The 19,226-nt window shown below is 40.1% G+C and overlaps 1 protein-coding gene across 1 annotated transcript; it reads left to right on the plus strand.

Annotated features, from left to right (window-relative positions):
- Window positions 1-1,157: 1,157 nt before the first annotated feature.
- Window positions 1,158-13,099, plus strand: TICAM2 (TIR domain containing adaptor molecule 2). Its single transcript, XM_067569126.1, has 2 exons — window positions 1,158-1,275; window positions 11,721-13,099. The coding sequence occupies exon 2, from the start codon at window positions 11,746-11,748 to the stop codon at window positions 12,415-12,417; it is 672 nt and encodes a 223-aa protein (XP_067425227.1). The 5' UTR covers window positions 1,158-1,275; window positions 11,721-11,745; the 3' UTR covers window positions 12,418-13,099.
- The last annotated feature ends 6,127 nt before the right edge of the window (window positions 13,100-19,226 follow it).

Genomic DNA, 19,226 nt, shown 5'->3' on the forward strand with positions numbered 1-19,226 from the left:
CACGCATCGCTGTGCTACTTGAGAAGGTGGTCTTAATATGTCAGTTTCAGATAAATTGATCTTATGGCAGCGAATTTGCCACCCTCAGTGAAGAGGTAGCCTAAGTCACCCACTATATGGACTTAATAACTCCACTTCTGTGAGAGGTGTAGCACTTGGGTAGATGTAGTTTAGGGCAAAGCAGTGTCCATGCAGACACTGTGTCACTTACATCACCAGTTGACTGTCAGCCTGGATGGGGCTGACAGCTGCAGCCCCTCGCCCCCCCCCCCCCCACCTCCCCCATGCCCAGCAGGGGCTCACAACTAGGGCCTCCCTGCCCTACTGGGAGTTGGGCTCATAGCTAGAGGCCCCCTCTTACCTGGAACTGACAGCCTGAGCTGTGAGTCAGTCACCAGCTCAGTTTCACAGCAAGGTGTCTACCAACCGTGAAATTGACATGCTTGTCAGTTTCATGGCTGCTATTATTTCACATTTGGGCTCTGGTTCCCACTGTTGTGCGGTGGGGGTGGAGTTCCAGCTGTGAGACCTCCATGACTGTCAGTGCCCCACTTCAGGTGCAAGCGCTTCTGATGAGAACCCGCACTACAGGGTGAAGGAGGGCAGTGTGGACACCAACAGCCACTTTAATTGCTTGAGTGGCTGTAGGTGAACCTAACTTAAGTCGACCTAATTTTGTAGTGTTTTGGGTGGTGGTAAGTATCCAAAGCTTTCCTGAAGGGCAGATAAGTAACTGTTCTGCTCACTTCATCGGATCAGCTTTGTGCTGGGTTTAGAAGAAAACAAAAACAAAGAAGGAGCCCGGGCAGGGATGAGCGAGATCTTTCCTAGGGATTCCTACCTGCTGCGCCTCAGTTACTCCAAAACCGAAGACGCCTTTTCTTCTCCCGCCTGTGGCACAAGGTTTATCGAAAACGGGAGCGGGGAAGTGTCTTCCCGGGTCTCCTCCCTTCCCTGCAGCGCCGGCCCTCGGCTTATCCCGCCCTGCGGCTGGGAGAGCAGAGAGCCCTTGCCCTTGCCCTTGCCCTTGCCCTGCTTGTCAAGCACCGCCCGGGGCGCTGGTTGCACTGAACAGGGCTGCGTTTCCGACCGTCCGCTGCGCCGGATCGGGGCCGGGCGTGCTCGGCGTGACGGGGCGGGGCCCTGCCCCATCGCCCCGCGGCTGTTCCCCCACCCCGGCCCCAGGCCCCACCCCGGCCAGCCGCGCTACCACTTCCGCCTGCGGCAAAGACGAGCGAGCGGCCCCGGCGGGCACCTCGACCCGGCGCCGGCCCGGTGAGTGACCCCAGCCCAGCGGGGCGGCTCCAGCCTCCGCCTGCGGCGCTTCCCTTCCCCGGGGCAGAGCCGCCGAGAGCCTGGGCCCTGCTGCTTCCCCCCCCGCGCTACAGCCTCCGGCAGCGGGCGCGCCCCGGCCAGACCCTGCTCGTGCGGGCGGCCCCGCGGGCGGCTCCCTCCATGCCTCTCCCCCCGGCACCGCTCCTGGACCGATGGGCGCTGCGGCTCCCTGCCTGCGCCAGCCCGGGACCGGCCGGCCGCCCCTCTCGGCTCAGACGCGGAGCCGGGCCCTAGAGCCGCCGCACCCCAGCACCAGAGGTCGCAGCCCGGCCGCCGCCGCCGCCTTCTCCTCTCCCCGGCCAGCCCCAGCAGTGACACCCCCCACCCCACCCCACCCCCAGCTTTGGAGGCCACGCGCAAGAGGCTTCCACGCGCTTTCTCTATCGCTTCGCCCAGAAACAGATCGATCTGCGGGCGGGGGAGGGACCCTGGCACAGAGTGGTCTGGTCTGGTCCCAGGCTCTCTGCCGATTTCTGCCGCTATAATCCAGGGCTGGGGCTGTTATCTTACTGGAAGGAGACTGCGGCGGCGGAGAGAAGAGTAGAGGCGAATAGCTGGGCTGGCTAAGGGGTGCACTGATGGAAAAACAGCGCTTCACAGCTCTCCAGGGGACGGTGATTTATAGGCGTTTGCTCCAGCTCTACATCGGGGATGGCAGATGGCAACACCCCTGCCTGCCTGTCCCTCTCGGTGAATTCTCCATGAGGAGGACAAAGTGTACATTAAACGCACCTTCCTATATTAGCCTGAGTGAAGCTAGACCGACAAGTATTACTTAAAACATTTATTAACACTACAGATCAAACAAGAGTCCGGGTGTATTGGGTGTAAAGGAGCATAGGTCAAAGCTAAAAAAGACTGCAAATTTAAATGTATGGCAGCTTGCTGGTATGGCTGAGCAAGTGTCTGCTTGTGTTCTGCATATCGTGGTTACATTTTAGGACAGTAATATAAAATATTGTTTAAAGACAGGATTGAAGCGTCACTTCCACAGTCATTAACTTTTGAATAAATAGGAATGTATTACTTTTTATTTAATGCTGGTTTTAAAACTTAAAGGGACCCTGTCAACTTGAAATCTAGTCCATTCCAAAAACGAGTTAAAAGTAGTTTCAAGCAATACACACATCACTGAGCCCCTTGTCAGTTTTGGAGGGTTTACAATTAAATTTTCGTATTTAGATTTTTTCCCCTCTCTCCTTTTTTGCTGTGTGAAAGAGTCACAGAAACAAAAGAGGGAAATTAATTAGACAGGAAAAACATTGGGACCCAGGGTTTACTTTGAGCATTTGACAGACTTTTGTAATTAAACGGATTTTTTTTTCTCTCCCAAATCTGTCAGTTATAGCTGTTTTTGATGTTACTTGTAACAATAGTAGGTACAAATTTTCAGATCAAAGTGTGGTGATTTAAAAAAAAATTTTTTTTTAAATTTACTCTGAGAAATGTCAGGTACTTAAAAACAGAGGCAGTACCATTCTGGAGAATCAAGCTAGAAACTAGGGCATAGTTTCCTTAGCTTCAGTTTTACAGCATACAGACCTCTCTTCTGGGAAAGTAGAGACGTGGGGGTGAGAGAGGAATTCTAGGGGAGAAATGCCTAGAAGCAGCTGTCTCAGGAGGGAGTGAGGCTTGGAAAGATTAGATTTTTATCGGTAAATGTCGATAAACATGGATGTCACCATACAGTCGCAAATGGATGAAAACACATTTCCATTGATAATTGAAATTTACAGATAGGCAAAGTAAGGAAAATACTGCAGAAGAACTTTAGAGTAAAAAATCAAGTGATTTAGACTTGAATTAGGGTTGTTACAAATGAATTAGTGAATGAATTCAAACAGTATGAAGTAAAAATGGGTAGGATTTATTTTGTATATTTTGACATGATGCTGACAGTTCATGTTATAACAGTTTATAAAGCTTTAACTTTTTTAATCTCACTGTGTACTGTCATTAAATAAATATTTGATCCTCATAATTTTCTGCAACTGTGAAAAGTTAATTAAATAAAAATTTTAAAATACTTAAAAATAAACATCAAAATTATGAAGAAAAAAAATTAATTCTGTCAAGCCTAGCTATAGTTCATTTTTACTGAGATTAATGGAAACCCTGAAAGGGGGTTATTCCGCACATTTAACCCAGTGTGTGTGAGCTGTGGTGAAAGTGGAATGATTCCTTTAATCTATTAAAATAATTAACAATATTTAGTGTTTAATAATTTGATATCACCTGTTGAAATTCAGAAGATACACACATCCTTCTGAGCCTAGATATGTTATGTATATTTAACTTGCTTTTTTTTCACTTCCAAATAATTACCACAAATAAATAAAACTGTAGAAAGTGGTAATGAGATGAATTGTGGCTAACCACTTACTGAAAAGAAAATGAGGGTAAGCACAAAACACTTTATGTTCAGGGCTTAAATACCACAATAAGCATGTTAAAATAATTTCAGATAACAAAGAAAAATTCCTCTTTACACTGAAGTGATTGCTGCATGTTGCCTATATTAATAAACCTAATGCCTAGTGAGCCTTGGAACCTAAACTTTGCAAAATCCTGTCTTATTGTGAGTTTGGTGTTGGTTCTGGTTGCAGCCCACATCACAGTCAGTATGTCTCAATGCATTTTCCATTATGTCACTCAGTAGAAGTCCATGCTAATTCAAGTGTTACATCTGCACCACCAACTAAGTTTTCCCATCATTTTCAATCTCGGTTGCTTTAAAAGTAGTTATCTTGAACTTGAAGATTTTAGTGTGAAAGTGCAGTTTTAGCACTGTTGAGGCAGGCTCAAAACTGACATTTTCTTAACTCCATTTGCAAACTGGGCTGTGGAATATTCAGGACTCCGCTGTCAATGGAAATAAAACAATGCCCCAATATATTTTAAACTGATTTTCATTCAGAGGCAAACGCGGATGATTCACATCCCTTTAAGGACTTTACCATTTCAAATGATTCAAATAAACTCCTTCCCTGCAACATATAAAGATGTATTAGATAAACTGGTAGTTGAAAGGCAGCTCTGGGAATATGGGGGCTCAGCAATTGTTCTCTTGAGAGTCTTGTCCAGCACTAAAATAGATGAGTAGTGGCTGAGATGTTGATGCCTGAGGACCCGCAACATGAATGCAATTGTGCAAATTGCTGCTGTTCTTTTTCATTGTTGCTTCTATGTAGACCACAGCAGTGAAGGCATAATAATAAAAATGTTATAACTTTATTAATAAAGTGCTTTCTCTGTGCCTGCACTTCTATTATTCTTTTCTCATTTTAGCTGCTTTTATTTCATACCTGAATGATAATGGTGAAGGAGAAGTCTACAGTGTATTGAAAGAACACACCAAGTCTAGATTGAATGTCAGACACTAGAATCCTCAGCAACTACTATTGTCTCTTCCTTTGTGATTTTCTGTAAAATGCCAGTAATAAATAGCTGAAATGGGACGTGGAGGCCAAATTTAAGTTAGTTCTGAAAATTCCAAAGTAAGTCAGGTTTAAAAAAAACAATGCTGAATTACCACAAATAAATAAAACTGTGTAGTCAGTGGTAATGAGATGAATTGTGGCTAATCACCTACAGAAAAGAAACACTGGTCAGCTTATAGAAAGTAATCAAAGTCACAAAAAGCATATCTGAAACTAGTAGTAATGTATTTGACCAAATAATATAATAAACAAGAAAACTGGGAGAGAGAAAAGTATATTCTCTGAAAGATGACATGAAGATATTTTAAATAAAAATAATTTTGTTATGGAAGTAGGTGATGTACCCTCCCTGCTCCAGAGAAACATTGTATGTACAGTATGAGGTTACACTTACCCATTTTTCTCAGGTTTGGTTTTATTGTAGCTCAGATAACATAAACCTTAACTTCAGTTTTCTCCTCGAGCCTGCCTGTTCCTAAAGTTTCCTGAAGGACCTCCTTGTCTCTACCCCAGCTCTCTGTGACAAGAGGATCGCTCCTATTTCTATATTCTAATGGCGTTAATCGGATTAGCTTACACAGGCTTCTAATTCTTACTAACAGGGTGGGTCACTGAGGAGCCATGCTTCCCTATGCAGTGTCATAGATTTAGATACCATGTTATAGTGCTGAATGACACAAATCATAGTACATTCGCCACATAACAGAATTTAGACCTCGCTTCAGCCCAGTTTCTAGTATCCCAAAGTTGAAGGTCACTTCTCTTTTAAGATTTTAACTCTTAAGATTTTGATATTCTTATTCTAAGGAAACTTTTAATGTGCAACTAATGTGGTTTTAAAAGAATTACTTGATTACAGTAAATTCATGGTACTGGATGGTATGCAACTGAGTTTTCTGAAGCAAATAAATTGACAGTTTGGATATCTGAAAATGAATTATGAAATGTGGAGATGTTGAGGAAATCCTTAACCGTGGAATTGTTCTAGGAGTTTGAGAGTCTGGATGGTTCTCTGAAGCAAAGTCAAGTATTTCTCAGTGTGGAGTTTTCTGTTTTATAGACAAGGCCTAATCAGATTTGGATAACATTGGTTCCTTTAATGGTGACCGTTCCGTGTCTGGAAGTAATATTGTCTGGTTGGATCTCACCTGATCTCACTTAGTAGAGTCTAGAGGTGCTGGGGGAGCTTCATCTTCATCTTGTGAGTATGGTACTTGCCTTTCATGACCCATAAAGCAGAAGGAATTGGTCTGAAGGCAGGGATGAGCTTCTCTCAGATGAGTGGTAGCCAAGCTCAAGAAATCGTCAATTAACACAGATGATCTCTCCAGGAATTATCTTAAATCTTTCTTTTTTGAGGTAAGATTATTTTGAAAATTGTTGTGGAGAAACTTGCATATTATTTGGAGTCTTCAGATTTCTTTGATCCTTACCAGTGGCTGGGATGTTGCATGGAGATTGCAAGAGTCTTGGTGGTGGATGATGTAAAAGTAGTCATCAGTAAAACAAACACCATTTCTGTGTCTTACTGGAGTCAGTGTGACGCACAATGCTAGTAAAAAACATATCTTTTAGGAAGGACAAGCAAAGGAGAGCATATTACACTAGAGCTCCAGGCTCTGGATCTCTCTCTAGGGCTGGCTTGCCGGTATGCTTTTAGGTGTAATTTAAGGTGCTGATTATTGCTATCTGTAAAGCTCTAAATGGTCTACAATCTAGTTATTTCAGTGATCACCTCATACTGTGTCCCATCATGGAAGAGATGACTGGCAGAAATACTAGAATGTCACAATGGATGTCAGTATGTAGGGTTAAATTTAGAGGTTCTAGGGAGGAGTGTCCTTAGTGCCAGGAATATTGGCTTTGACATTTGCACACAATGCTGAATCATCAGAGTCTGAATTTCACCATTTTTAGATTGTGTTGCAAAACCCTTAGGTCAGGGTTTTCTATGCTAATGAGTATTACTATCTCTTGGGAAGTTGATACAGCCAACTAGCTGTAGTGGTAGTCTGACTGATGATTGGGAAAGTTGCTTATTACACGTTTTCTGGTATTTTGGTCAATATTGTATTTTTAATTTAATGTTGTAAATGTGCAGATATTACAGTACTGTGTACCTTTTATAAATGCATATAATAACACTAATCTGCTTTTGGTGATGGTTAGAGGTCAAGACCTATGCTTACTGTATGATGAATAGCTGTTTTTACTGTTGCTACATCCTAACTCACTTCTCCTTCTTCTTCTCTGTTCCTATTATCCACCCCTTGCATCATGTCACATGATCTAAGTCAGGAATTGTTTTTCTACTGTGTCTGCATAGTAACCTAGTGCAGTGAGGCCCTGATCCTTGATTAGAAACCCCCAAAAATATAAATAATAATTACCATGAAGTGCTGATTCTTTTAGAGCCTAGAGTAGTCTTTTTTTTTTTTTTTTTTCTTCCTGCTGACCATGAGGTTTTGTTGATTGACAAGTGGTCCCTTTGTGAGCCCTTGTCTACACTACAAACTTATGCTGGTATAACTATGTCACTCGGAGGTATGGATTTTGCTCACCTCTGAGCGACACAGTTAAACTGACCTAACCTCTGGTATAGACAGTGCTATGTAGACAGGGGGGCTTCTCGCATCGACATAGCTGCCACCTCTCGGGGAGGTGAAGTACCTTTGCTGATGGGAGCTGCTCTCCTGTCAGTGTAGGTAGCGTCTTCACTAAGTCCTACAGCAGCACTGCTGTATGTGTAGACAAGCTCTTTGATACATAGGGTTGCATTTGAGTTAATCTATCCCTTCCTTTCAGATATGTTGGATAATTGTTTGCCTCTAGGACTCACTCATACATGATTCTGCAGGGCTACATTCTGTCGCCTCCTGTACAACATATATATTTGGTTTCTGGAAGAGCTATTGAGATTGACTGCTGGATGCTATGGAATGGGTAGCTTCTTTCTCCATTTATGAGTTTGTTTATTAGATCTGTGTCTAAAAGGTTCACAATATAGTGCTTTGAGATCCCCATTTGCTGTTGCATTCTTTGGGAGGATTGGCGTTCCAAAAGCCAATGTTTATATACATCTGGAAAAGAATTTGCGACTGTTGCAAATTTTTTTATGTAAACCTTGCCTTTGTGACAGAATGATGATGTACTCCAATTTCAATCTAGGGCTCCCACTTAATACCATTCAGAAGCTACAACTGGTACAGATTATGGGTGCCTGTCTTCTTGGTGGTAGCAGTTGCAAGGAGAACATTACACTAATCCTTTGAATACTGCATTGGTTTCCTAATTATTTCTAGGCAAAATTCAAGGTGTTGGCATTAGTATATCTTTTCTGTTCACCTAAAGATTTTATGAAGCATCTAGCAGTGTCCTATGCTTAAGTGCTGCACAAAATATAAATAGTGCAAAAGTCCATAATGTAAAAGAGGTTTCTCTGCAAATTCCTTTAGCCTGTATTTTTGTTTGCAGATTTAATGTATTTACTTTTAAGGGCATGAATTATTGGTGGGGGGAGACTTTATCAAAGAGATGTATTTTACATCTTCATCTGAACACTGTCATGTTTGGGTTCCAGTAATTTAGGAATTATTTTTTCCTTCCTCTATGCTCCTTTCCCTGCAGCCCCTCCGCCCCCCCCCCCCCCCCAACCCCCTCTCTAAAATAACCAAACCAAACAACCCATCACAACTGAAGCATACATTGCAGCCATTGGGTCTGGGTGTTTGTTATTGAAAAAGATATGACAGTGTTGTGTAAACCTTCCCAAAATGCGTCTCCATTCTGTAGTTAAAAAGATAAAATGTTATTTTGGCAAAAGTTAAATGACAGAAATTGGGGCCAAATTGACATTCTGTGCTTACTTCAAAAGTTATAATTTTATTTAAAAAAATCAATTGGGAGAAGAAGAAATTACATAATTACATTCTGTCTCTGATGAAATGCTCGTTATAGGGCTCTGCCAACAAAAATATGTATTCCCCAAAGAGTGAATAGTAATGATCTGACACTTCATGTTATGAGAATCTGGACAAAATCATCCTGTCCATAACAGATAGTGCTGGCTGAGGCTCAGCTTTACCTCTTCCCACTCTTGCTCTCAAAGCTCAGAATGCTTCCTTCTAGTCCAAGGAAGGGAGAAAATACCCTAGAGCTGTGGCCTCACATCATCTGCTCATACCAATGTAAATCAAGAGTAACTACGCTCAGGTCAGTGGAATTATACCATTGTAAAAACAGTGTGAGAACAGAACCCTCTGTGTCCTAGAAGGAGATCTGCTGGATCTCAGACTCCTCTGCTCATTGAAATGCAATGGATCATTTTGGCCATGTATTAATTCTGTAAAACATTTTGAAGTACATTTAATATAAAGGATGATGTATATGCTGATGTTGTGTTGTATGTATATGTGTCACAAGGTGGTGCTGTTCCAGCTAAAATAAAATCTGTTCCAATATTGCCAAGAAAAGAAAATCAGAATATAGGCACTTTAAAAAAATAAATAAATAAATAGAGCAGATACAGGCAATGCAAGAGCAAACTGCTTTTTCATTTAGATATGTTCATGGTTGATAAACCCATTTTTTGGCCTAACATTTGTTCTTATACTGTACCAGTTTGCAAAATTTGCAGTTTTCATGCATCCCTTTTCAAAACAAATGCGTCACTCAGCACTAAAAACATTAACAAAGCTGTATTTGTGCTCTGGAGGACAAATACATTGTTAAGGCAACAAAGGCTAGGTTAAAGTTTCTAGGGTATGTTAATAAACAGGAATAAATATCCTTTTATCAATTTTTAATAAATGTTGTTTGTCATTAATTTGAAGTCAGTGGGGCTATTCACGTGGGTAAATATTTACAGAATTGGAGCCATAGTAATAGTCCTAGGTGAAATGATCCATTTCACAGTATGGCTTTCTAAAAAGTAAACACATAAAATGGCAATATAGCTAATCTATTTAATGCAAGGTAGTGTTTTATTATTGCAGAAATGTGTGAGATTTATGAGGTTTTTGCCAATATGAGCGGTAATTTAGCAAAATAAATAAGGAAGCATTCTCATCAATAGACAAACAAACAGCAGACCACCGTGGATGAATATCATTTTATTAAAATCCCAGAAAAGGGTTTTTAGATACTAATCTACATGTAAATAAAAGTATTTTGAAACAATTCAGTAATTGTCATGTACCCATTACTTTTCATTTTTGTTATATTATCAGCAGATATAGTTCTATAGTTTATGGCTGACATTTTTAATAGCTGATCAAATTCTGGTTACATGAGAGAGGAAGATTTTAGTGAAAGTGTGCTGCTGTCACGGATCAGTGGTTTTACTGGGAAACACAAAATCCTCTTCTGGGGGTGATGTACTAAAATAGAAATTTAGCAGTGTTCTCTTTAGAAAAAGAACTACATGTGAAAAGAGCTGACCTTAAAATCCCACTACAATGATTTGGTCTGTCAGTCGAGGTCAGCATTTCATGAGGAATTACTATCAATCCATCTGTTTTCTTCAGCGTATGTACAGATTTTTTTATCCTTTTCAGTGTCATTCTAGTAGGGCTCTGTCAAAGCTGTCACTTTATCATTAGCAGAACATCACGACTTATGTGTGTCACTAAAGTAATATGGATGCCCCTTTATTGGAGTACTCAGAAATTGAATCACACTCCTTGTCATGTTCCAAATGAACAGCTAGCCTTTTGTGCAACACTCTAACTAAAAATATTCTGCATAATATGGGTTTTTTATTATTTATTCACTTGTTGATGATATCTTAATCTTTTTAAAAAGTGGAAAAAGGTTACCAGTTTATCTTTGCTTTCACGGTGTCATTTCATATAAATTGGAGATGAGAAATTAAATTATAAAATGCTAGCCAATACAGGATTGATCCCAAACAATTTGTAGTGCTTTAACTAATTTAGTTATAATGTGAGTCTAGCAAAGAGTCCATGACCACTTGCTTGAAGAGATTATTTTACAACTTAATACTTATCACAACCAGAAGGGTTTTTTTTTCCTGATATCCAGCCTAAATTGTTCTTTTAATTTTTTTTCATCACTGATCATCATACCCTTTTTACCCACTAAAAACAATTCCACTTGTTGTTTGGACTCATCATAATATGTTTATAAATTGTGTTAGGACTTCTCCCTTAATTATTGTTTCACCAATCTACGCATACTTGCAGCTTTCCTCATAGGTCACTTCTTCCAGTTCTTTAAGCATTTTTATAGCTCTTCTCCAAGACCACATGTATAATCTGATTGTATGGCTATGTGGGTCTAATCCAACTTTCACTGAAGTCAATCGTAGACTTTTCATTGCCTTCAGTGGGAAGGGAATCAGACCTAAAAATTCATTTGCGTTGCATGAATCCACAGAAATAGAATTTTGTCGAATGTTTTTGGAATTTTAATAAAATTGAAGGTTATCAAATGGCTTCATAATCAACTAACCATTGTCTCATACGGTTTTTGGTTTGCTGCAGAATTCAGTGCATGTGTGCCACTTATGTTGGGGAAGCCTTGTGGCATAATTTAGATCTAACACTGTATAATACATGGGCTTTTGCTTTTCTATGAATTTATTCCAATTTGCTGACTTATTCCTGGTGAACATCTTAAGGTGAACACAGTATTCCAGGTATTATCTTACCAGAGATCTATATAGTTGAATAGTTAACTCCCTGTTCCATGACACCATACTGCTGTGTAGATTGATTTTAGGCTATTTTTTCTTTCATGAAATATTTCATTGCTTGCTCATATATAATTTATTGTCCACTTCCAGATCTTTTTCAGAATTTTTGTGCTCTTTCATTAGGATGTATAATAGCCCACTTCGGACAGTTCATGCTATTTCTAGATTGTTATGAATGCCTTTTTTAGATTGTTGTAGGATTCAACAGCTTTTTACTTTTTGTTTTTTAGAATGAAATGAACACATCCTCATCTGATGTGTACATTTATCATAATGGGCAACACTACATCCAAAAGAGATCCTCCACCTCCACCAACTAACAAGGAAAAGGGTACCAATGGGAATGCAGGCCATAGAGATTTCAAGAAAAATCATGGATTATGTGGCCTGTCTCTTGAAATAGAAGAGATCTCTACAAATGTTCCAGAAATTCACAGCAGCGATGAGGATCCTGATGATGTGTTTTACAAGTTTGTGATTCTGCATGCTGAGAATGATACCAATGAAGCGAGCCGACTTCAGCACCTGCTACAAAATAAATTTTGTATTAAACCTGGAATAATCTTTGCTGAAATGCCTGGCGGTAGACATCTCTTAGAAAACTTAAATGATGTTGTGAATAGGTCAGCATGGACTATTATTCTGTTGACAGAACATTTCTTGAGTGAGGCTTGGTGTGAGTTCCAGTCTTATACCTCCCTGATGAACGCTCTTAACAAACAGCATAAATACAACTCTGTCATACCACTGAGGCCACTGAATAATCCACTTCCAAGGGAGAAGACTCCTTGTGTCCTGCAAGCCATTAATGCACTGGAAGAAGATAGTCCTGGCTTTGCTAAACAAGTGGAGAAGATTTTCCAGGAGTCTAAATATAGGCAACAGCAAGCAATATGGAGGAAAGAAAGAACAAATGAGATACACTAGTGCTATGGGAATGATGAAAGACATGCATTAAGACAGTTAAATAGATAATTAAATTGAAGAAAGTATATTAGTTGCTCTTACAAATGCCAAAAGAAATGAACCTGCAGAAAAGATGGTGGTAGAGTTACGCACAAAGGCATTATTTGTTATTACTTAACACCTGAATGTTTTCAGCAGTATTATCAAGATGTGGCCAATCATCACCTTGACCACTTTACTGGTATGATATGCCACTTTCCCCTATCTTTATCTGTTTGTCTGGCTTCTTTTTATATTGTAAGCTCTACTGGGGAGTTACTGTGTCTTCCTTTATGTTTATACAGCTCCCCACATGTTTTAGCTGCTACTGGAAACAAATAGTAAATAGTGCACTACTAATAGTTTCTGCTACTGAGAGCCGACAGAAGTGGCACAGCATAACATCGTGTAAGGAAGCCTGTTCTATTAAAAACAATCTTTATATATTAGAAATACTTCCAGTGTTATGAAACCAGAAACATACATTCTGCACCCTATGAAATATATGCTGCCATTTTAAGAAATGAACAGCTCTAAATAGGTGAATGCTCTACTCTTGTCATGTTTGCAATTGTTAAATAGCATGTATTTTCTATTGATGCATCTTCACTACATGGGTAGGTGCATTTTAAAAATTAAAATAAAAACACACTTCCTTAATTTATTTTGACTAAACTTGTTTTTGGTTCAATTCTTTAAAGAAAAAACTTAGTGATGAATAGAGAACTTTGGAGACTGTATGAATGTCTTACAGATACGATGTACCTGAAGAAGAGTTCTGTGTAGCTCAAAAGCTTGTCTTTTTCACTAACAGAAGTTAGTTCAATAAAAGATATTACCTTACCCACCTTGTCTCCCATAGAGATAAGAATCATGCATTCATGTTGGAAAAGAAGGAAGGGTGAAATTTTAGAAGTTAAATCGTTTTGAGGTATTTAAATTTAAAACCTTTCCAGTATCCCAGTTCTTAGGCATATTTTCCCAGAATTATTAAAATGGATCTACACTGATGTTTGTTTTTCCTGTACATGATCCAATTGTTTGATTGTCCGATTTAGGTGATTTAATTGATGGGGAGCGAAGGAAGTATTAATCCTGTAGTAAAGTCTTCTCTGTTTCAAATGAAAGGAGAATCATGACATTTGGGTATTTTAATATTTTTTTTAATATCCATTTCTGAGTCAGGGTTTCATTCTCTGAAAACACTCATGCTGTGCGACTGATAACAGTGAATTTCTGATGAAAACCACTTGTCCCTGGTTGAGGAGAAAAGACAATATGATTTGATCCTTGGCACAATATCTGCCCAGTAGTGGTGGGAAGTTAGGAGATACTGCATTCTAATCCTGGCTGTGCCACTTACTGACTTGCTGTGGGAGCTCAGAGAAGCAATTTATCCTGCTGCCTCCATTTCCTTCTCTGTAAAATGAGAATAATATTTGAACACTTTCCTGACAAAAGTGTTATGAGAATTAGTTATGTCTGTACAATGCTTTGAACATATAAAATGCTATATAAATGCTTTGCACTATCAGGCCACAGCAGCCTATCCTGTGCTAAAACCAAAGAGAGCTGAAATTGGGGAGGAAATCTCCACATGCATGCCCTCATACAGCTCCCTTGCTACATCATCTTGTTGAGAAGGAGGTTTGCCCTCCTGGGGAGAAGGTGGTACATGCACTCTAAACCCATCAGAACCCCAGAGGACCCTCTGGCTCTACACCAGCTGTAGTGCTGGTGGCCTCATTAGCTGCTTTTGTGCTTCCCTGATCCTAGGCCTTTGCCAGGGATAGGTCAAGTGCACCTATATTACAGCAGCTTTCAGGTTGCTCTAAAATACAGCCAATACCAACCGCCATCAGGGGGTGTTATGGCAGCTAGGAATCACCAAGACAATGGAAAGCTCTGGCTATGCACCCTACACCAGCCAACGAGCTGGCTGTGTTGTAGGAGCTGCTACAATGGTTTTGCAGCATCCTAGCTTTAGGGCTGCTTTGCATCAATAGAGCTGCACAAGGTGTCCCCCAAGTGCAGCTGAGGATCAGGGCCTATTCATTATGTGATAGTTGTGATGTCAGGGACTTTGACAAAAGCGTGAAACTTCTTATTGGCTATGAATCTCTTGTCATGTGTGTGGTGTACCAAAACGAACACCTGCTGTGAGACCCCTGCTGACGGACAAGGTACTAAAGCTGTATGGTACCTAAAGCTTTGCTGCACACACAGAAATGAATAAATACTAATTGTCTAAGGGTGAAATGGTGTCAGTCAGCCTTCTCTCCAAGGTCTGGTAAGTTCACCAGGAGGGGTCTTGCTCCAGTCCTCTTGGGACTTTCCTAGCAGCTGGAGAACCCCTGAAATTCTTTAGTGGCTTAGTACAGTCTCCAAACGCAGACAATATTGACTACAACTGCTCAGCAACAACTAGAGCAGCTGGCAGCATCAGAGAGATAGCAGAGAGAAGAGTATGTAAGGACTGGTTTTAGGATTATGAAACAAAACTGGCATCAGCATGAACAGAACCCTGATCCATTGCCTTGCAGTGCAGCGGGCAAGGCGTATCTACTTTCCCAAACTTTCCTTAAAGGGACGGGTGGATCAAAGGAGGAGGATTTTAATTGTGGAGAGTTGATAGAGCTCATTTGTCAACAGTGATCCATTTGATTTAATTACTGTCTGTTTTTTATTAATTTTTTTACTTTCAATAGAAAAATCACAATAGGAAAAAAAAAAAACCCTGAAAACTATAAACTTAGAGTTGCTATCTGTAATGTACAGCATACCATTAACATGCATATGCAGCCACCTTAATACTAAACCTTGAAATCAAATAATTGAATGCTTTGCAACTAATGGGGGGAGAACACAAACAAGGCAGGAAAAAAAGTATGAAAGCAGGGGGAAAAGAAGGTGAAGAAAGTGGTGCAGGAAGGGGAAGAAGGTCTGGACTGGGCACTGGAGTTCCTTAGTCAAATGTTCCTAAAAACGGAGCTCAGATTTCTTTAAATTCAGGTAGTTGATCTCTGTGGAGAAGGTGACCCTTTGGCGGCTAGGACGAAGAAGTCAGAACACTATTCTACTCTGTACCATGATTTATTTTCATCTATAAAACTATTCGCTTTGTGGTGGTGACTTCTCTCCGAAACCACGAATGCCATGCCGGAGAGAGGCCCAAATTCAAGGGTAAATATCCTAATAGGTAGTTTTTGGATGATGGTAGATTGCTAAAGCCCAAAATTATTTTAATTCTAGTGTCAACTTTTTTCTGCATGTTTAACCAGAAGACAGGCCGACAACATGTCTTTAAAAGAATGTAAAGCAAACTCGATCGTGACCCTAAATAAAAATGACCCTCTGCAAGCTTCCATGGGACAATTTGTACCCTGCCATTTTATGCCCTACCAAATTTGTAGAGACTCCTAAATCCTGCAGTTCCTTTGTAATCCAAAGGAACTTGTAGTTGATCACAATCCGCCAACCTACCAGGTTTGAACTTGTACTCAGTGTGATCTCCAGCTTAATGACTGCCTGATGAGAAGCAGTATAATTGTAATGTAGCTGTCCCAGGATATTAGAGAGACCAGGTGTGGGAAGTAATACCTTTTATTGGACCAACTTCTGTTGGTCAGAGAGTATCCTATGACTGAAGAGGTGTTAACGGGCCACTCTACCTTGAATGGTTCCTTAGAATATGTGCTACCTACTTAACGCTAAACAATCTGTTCCACCTTATGTTTAGCTGTGACACCCGGCGTACCTTTTCCAGACCTGAAGAAGAGCTCTGTGTCTCTCTCACCAACAGACGTTGGTCCAATAAAAAATACTACCTCACCCACCTTGTCTCTGACAATTAAGTGAATGTCTGGCTGGGAGTTAGTGTTACTCACTTCAGCCAAATGAAACGTCTATCATAAAATGAAATTCTGTCATGATTCCTGTTCAGCACCACTTTCAAGGTGGACATGTTCTGATGCCAATACAATGCTATAAGATGCTCCGATACCCTCATAAATGTGGTATTTAAAAGGTACATAGAGATTTTATGGTAGGGGGATGAAAGTAGTATCTGTATGAAGACAAGTCCAACAAAGACCCATATTCTCCAACGGTAATTATGTTGTATGTGTAATTATATATTTTGACTGACTATACTATAGATTAGAAGAGATGCATTGTAATTTTCCTAAAGGCCTAACAAAATGCTAAGGCTATAATTAACATGACTAGGCCCTTGAGGGTTGTTTCTTTTCTAAAAATGCACTCATTACCAAAATTCTGGGAGAATGTAGAAAATACCTATCAACCAAATCAACTTGTAGTATAACATGAACTGTCCTCCTATTGTCTCACCCCAGCCCCCATTCATCACTTAGACAAAAGGCAGAGTAAATACATACGCCTTCCATCACTCCCTGATTATCAACAGACTCTAGCTCTGTGGAATGCATTTCCTCTATTGGTCCCAAAGCCAATGGCCCTCCTCTGAGAATGCACTGTCAGCACTGCCACCAATCCCTCAGAACTCTACTCTGTTAGTAGGAATTCCTCATCTGACATATATTGTCAGGATGATACATAACGAAAGAGGCAATCTCTGAATAGCCAGGACCCAAGGGATTTATAGATATAAAATAAGAGCCCATGTAATCTATGGAGAATAGATGTAATAAACTCCATACAGGTAGCACTACAAAGCAAGTAAATAGCTGCAATCTGCTGTAACTAAAGCTTCCTTAGGAGTCTTCATGCATATTCCTATACAAAGTGCATTTTAGTAATCCAATTTAGAGAGCACATAGTAGGCATTCACAAACTACATCAATGAGGCAGGTAACCTGGATAAGAGAGAGAAATTGACTAAATAGATTATTGCAAGTCATAAGTAAGAATAAAAGTTGCAACCCCTTAGTCAAATGCAGACAGCAAAAGGAATTTATGGTTGCCACCCAAGAATGCTAGAGGAGATAAGAGATCCAGGAGTATTCCCCAATTACTGCCCTCTTTGACAAAGGATAGGCACAACACCTCAGTAGGCAGTTTACTCGGAAAGGGAATTACATCAGCTTCTCTGATGATTGCTACTGCAGCAGAAGAAACTGAGCCAATCTGCCTCAGGCACCCTGATAGGTGAGACGGGAGGGGCAGAGAGTGGGAGAAAGAAAAATGATACAAACAAAGACATTGCAAGTCCTCTGTATATTCCTTCACAAACTGATGCCAGCACAATTTCCTCAACGGGGAGAAAATTCAACTCTTGTTCTCCATGCTCAACAGCAGCATGTTTGGCCTCAGAGGACCAACCAGAGCATCAGTGTCTGGAACACATGACACCCACAAACACGGGGGTTGCTGATGTCTTTCAAATAGAATGCAGCTATGCTTCTGAACATAACTATCCTGTCTGACCCTCCTCTCAGTTTCTCTCGAGACAGGTTTAAGTCATCACACAATCAGAGCAGATTAATAGGCAAGTCTTTATGAATAATTTAACAGGAAGCCACTCCCAGACAGGTCCATGAGCTAATAGGTCACACACTCAGCTCCTGCAAGTAACTCAGAGGTGATTCAAAATAGGAAATATGAGCAGAAAACAAAACAGTAAACAGAAATGAGCCAAAACAGCCCATTGCACATGAGCTCTCAACACACACTGTATTGCCATATTATATAATATTACCCACCTTGGCAGTGGCCACAACAGTCATGTGTAACAATACACAAAATAGCAAAAACTGACTGCTGTGAATTTTGATTCTTTGCTAGGAATTTGAAAGTCACTAGTAAGTATGACCATTTTAGAGGTCATGACTAGTATAAATTACTCAGCACTTGTGCTTTTGCAAACTTCCAATGACAGTTACAGCTGCAGATGACTAAAATATAAAGACACGTATAGCAATCTGCATCTGAAGCCAAAGACTGAAATACTATCGCAATGTTCTCCGTCAAATATTAGCTTCTACAGGAACTGCAATGTTGCAATCCGATCGTTGCTTAGCAGTTGTATTCTGTTTTGTTTTCTCACTCTGTTCATACTATGTGGTTCTTATGAACCACTGTATGGCATTTAGCCCCCATTAATTAATAAAATAGACTATTACATAGTTAACGGTTAATTTGGACAAGGAGGGCTTTTGGAGCCAACCTGAGCTGCAGGCTTGCAGTTTTTTGCTAATGAGAATGGGAGGAAGGGAGAAAAAGTCAACAAATTATAAAAATAAGTAAATAAAAACCTTAAAGTTTGGGTGCCTTTAATATAAAAGTTTATTATGGTTAAAACATTGAAAATATTTTATTACTAAATAGTGTATTAAAATTTAAAATGGTAATGATCCAATAGGGGTCACTAAAAGCTAGTTATAAAAAAATTAAATGATAAAGTATATTTTAAAGCAATTCTCCAAAGCTATCCTAAAAGACTTTTTTCCTAACACCCTTTTTTCCTGACACCCTACTCCTTGGCGGGGAAGCGACCGGCCATTATTGACCTGCTGCTAATACTCAATACCATCTCAGATTTTAGGTAATTATTTAAAATGTCCTAAACTTATTGCTTATGACTGTGTGCTAAAAGCTAATAAATAATAGTTTTCAATAAGAGCATGTTTATTGTATCAATCTTTCATCAGCCAAAAATGCTATGTTCCCATTAATTATTGCTAACACCACCTAAAATAAAACTGTTAAGTTACCTCCGTTTTGGGTTTAAAGCCCCAGGTAACATTTATGCTAAATGGAACATTTGAAATCTTCCCCCCCCCCCTCCCCTCCTCTACTGATGTTTATTTCAG

Source organism: Emydura macquarii, unplaced genomic scaffold, assembly GCF_026122565.2.
Source record: "Emydura macquarii macquarii isolate MOO-44397 ecotype Brisbane River unplaced genomic scaffold, CSIRO-AGI_Emac_v2 contig_2897, whole genome shotgun sequence".
NCBI lineage: Eukaryota > Metazoa > Chordata > Testudines > Chelidae > Emydura > Emydura macquarii.

Bases quoted from the DNA above. Each gene is read 5' to 3' on its own strand.
- TICAM2 (XM_067569126.1), top strand. From the start codon at position 11,746: ATGTGTACATTTATCATAATGGGCAACACTACATCCAAAAGAGATCCT.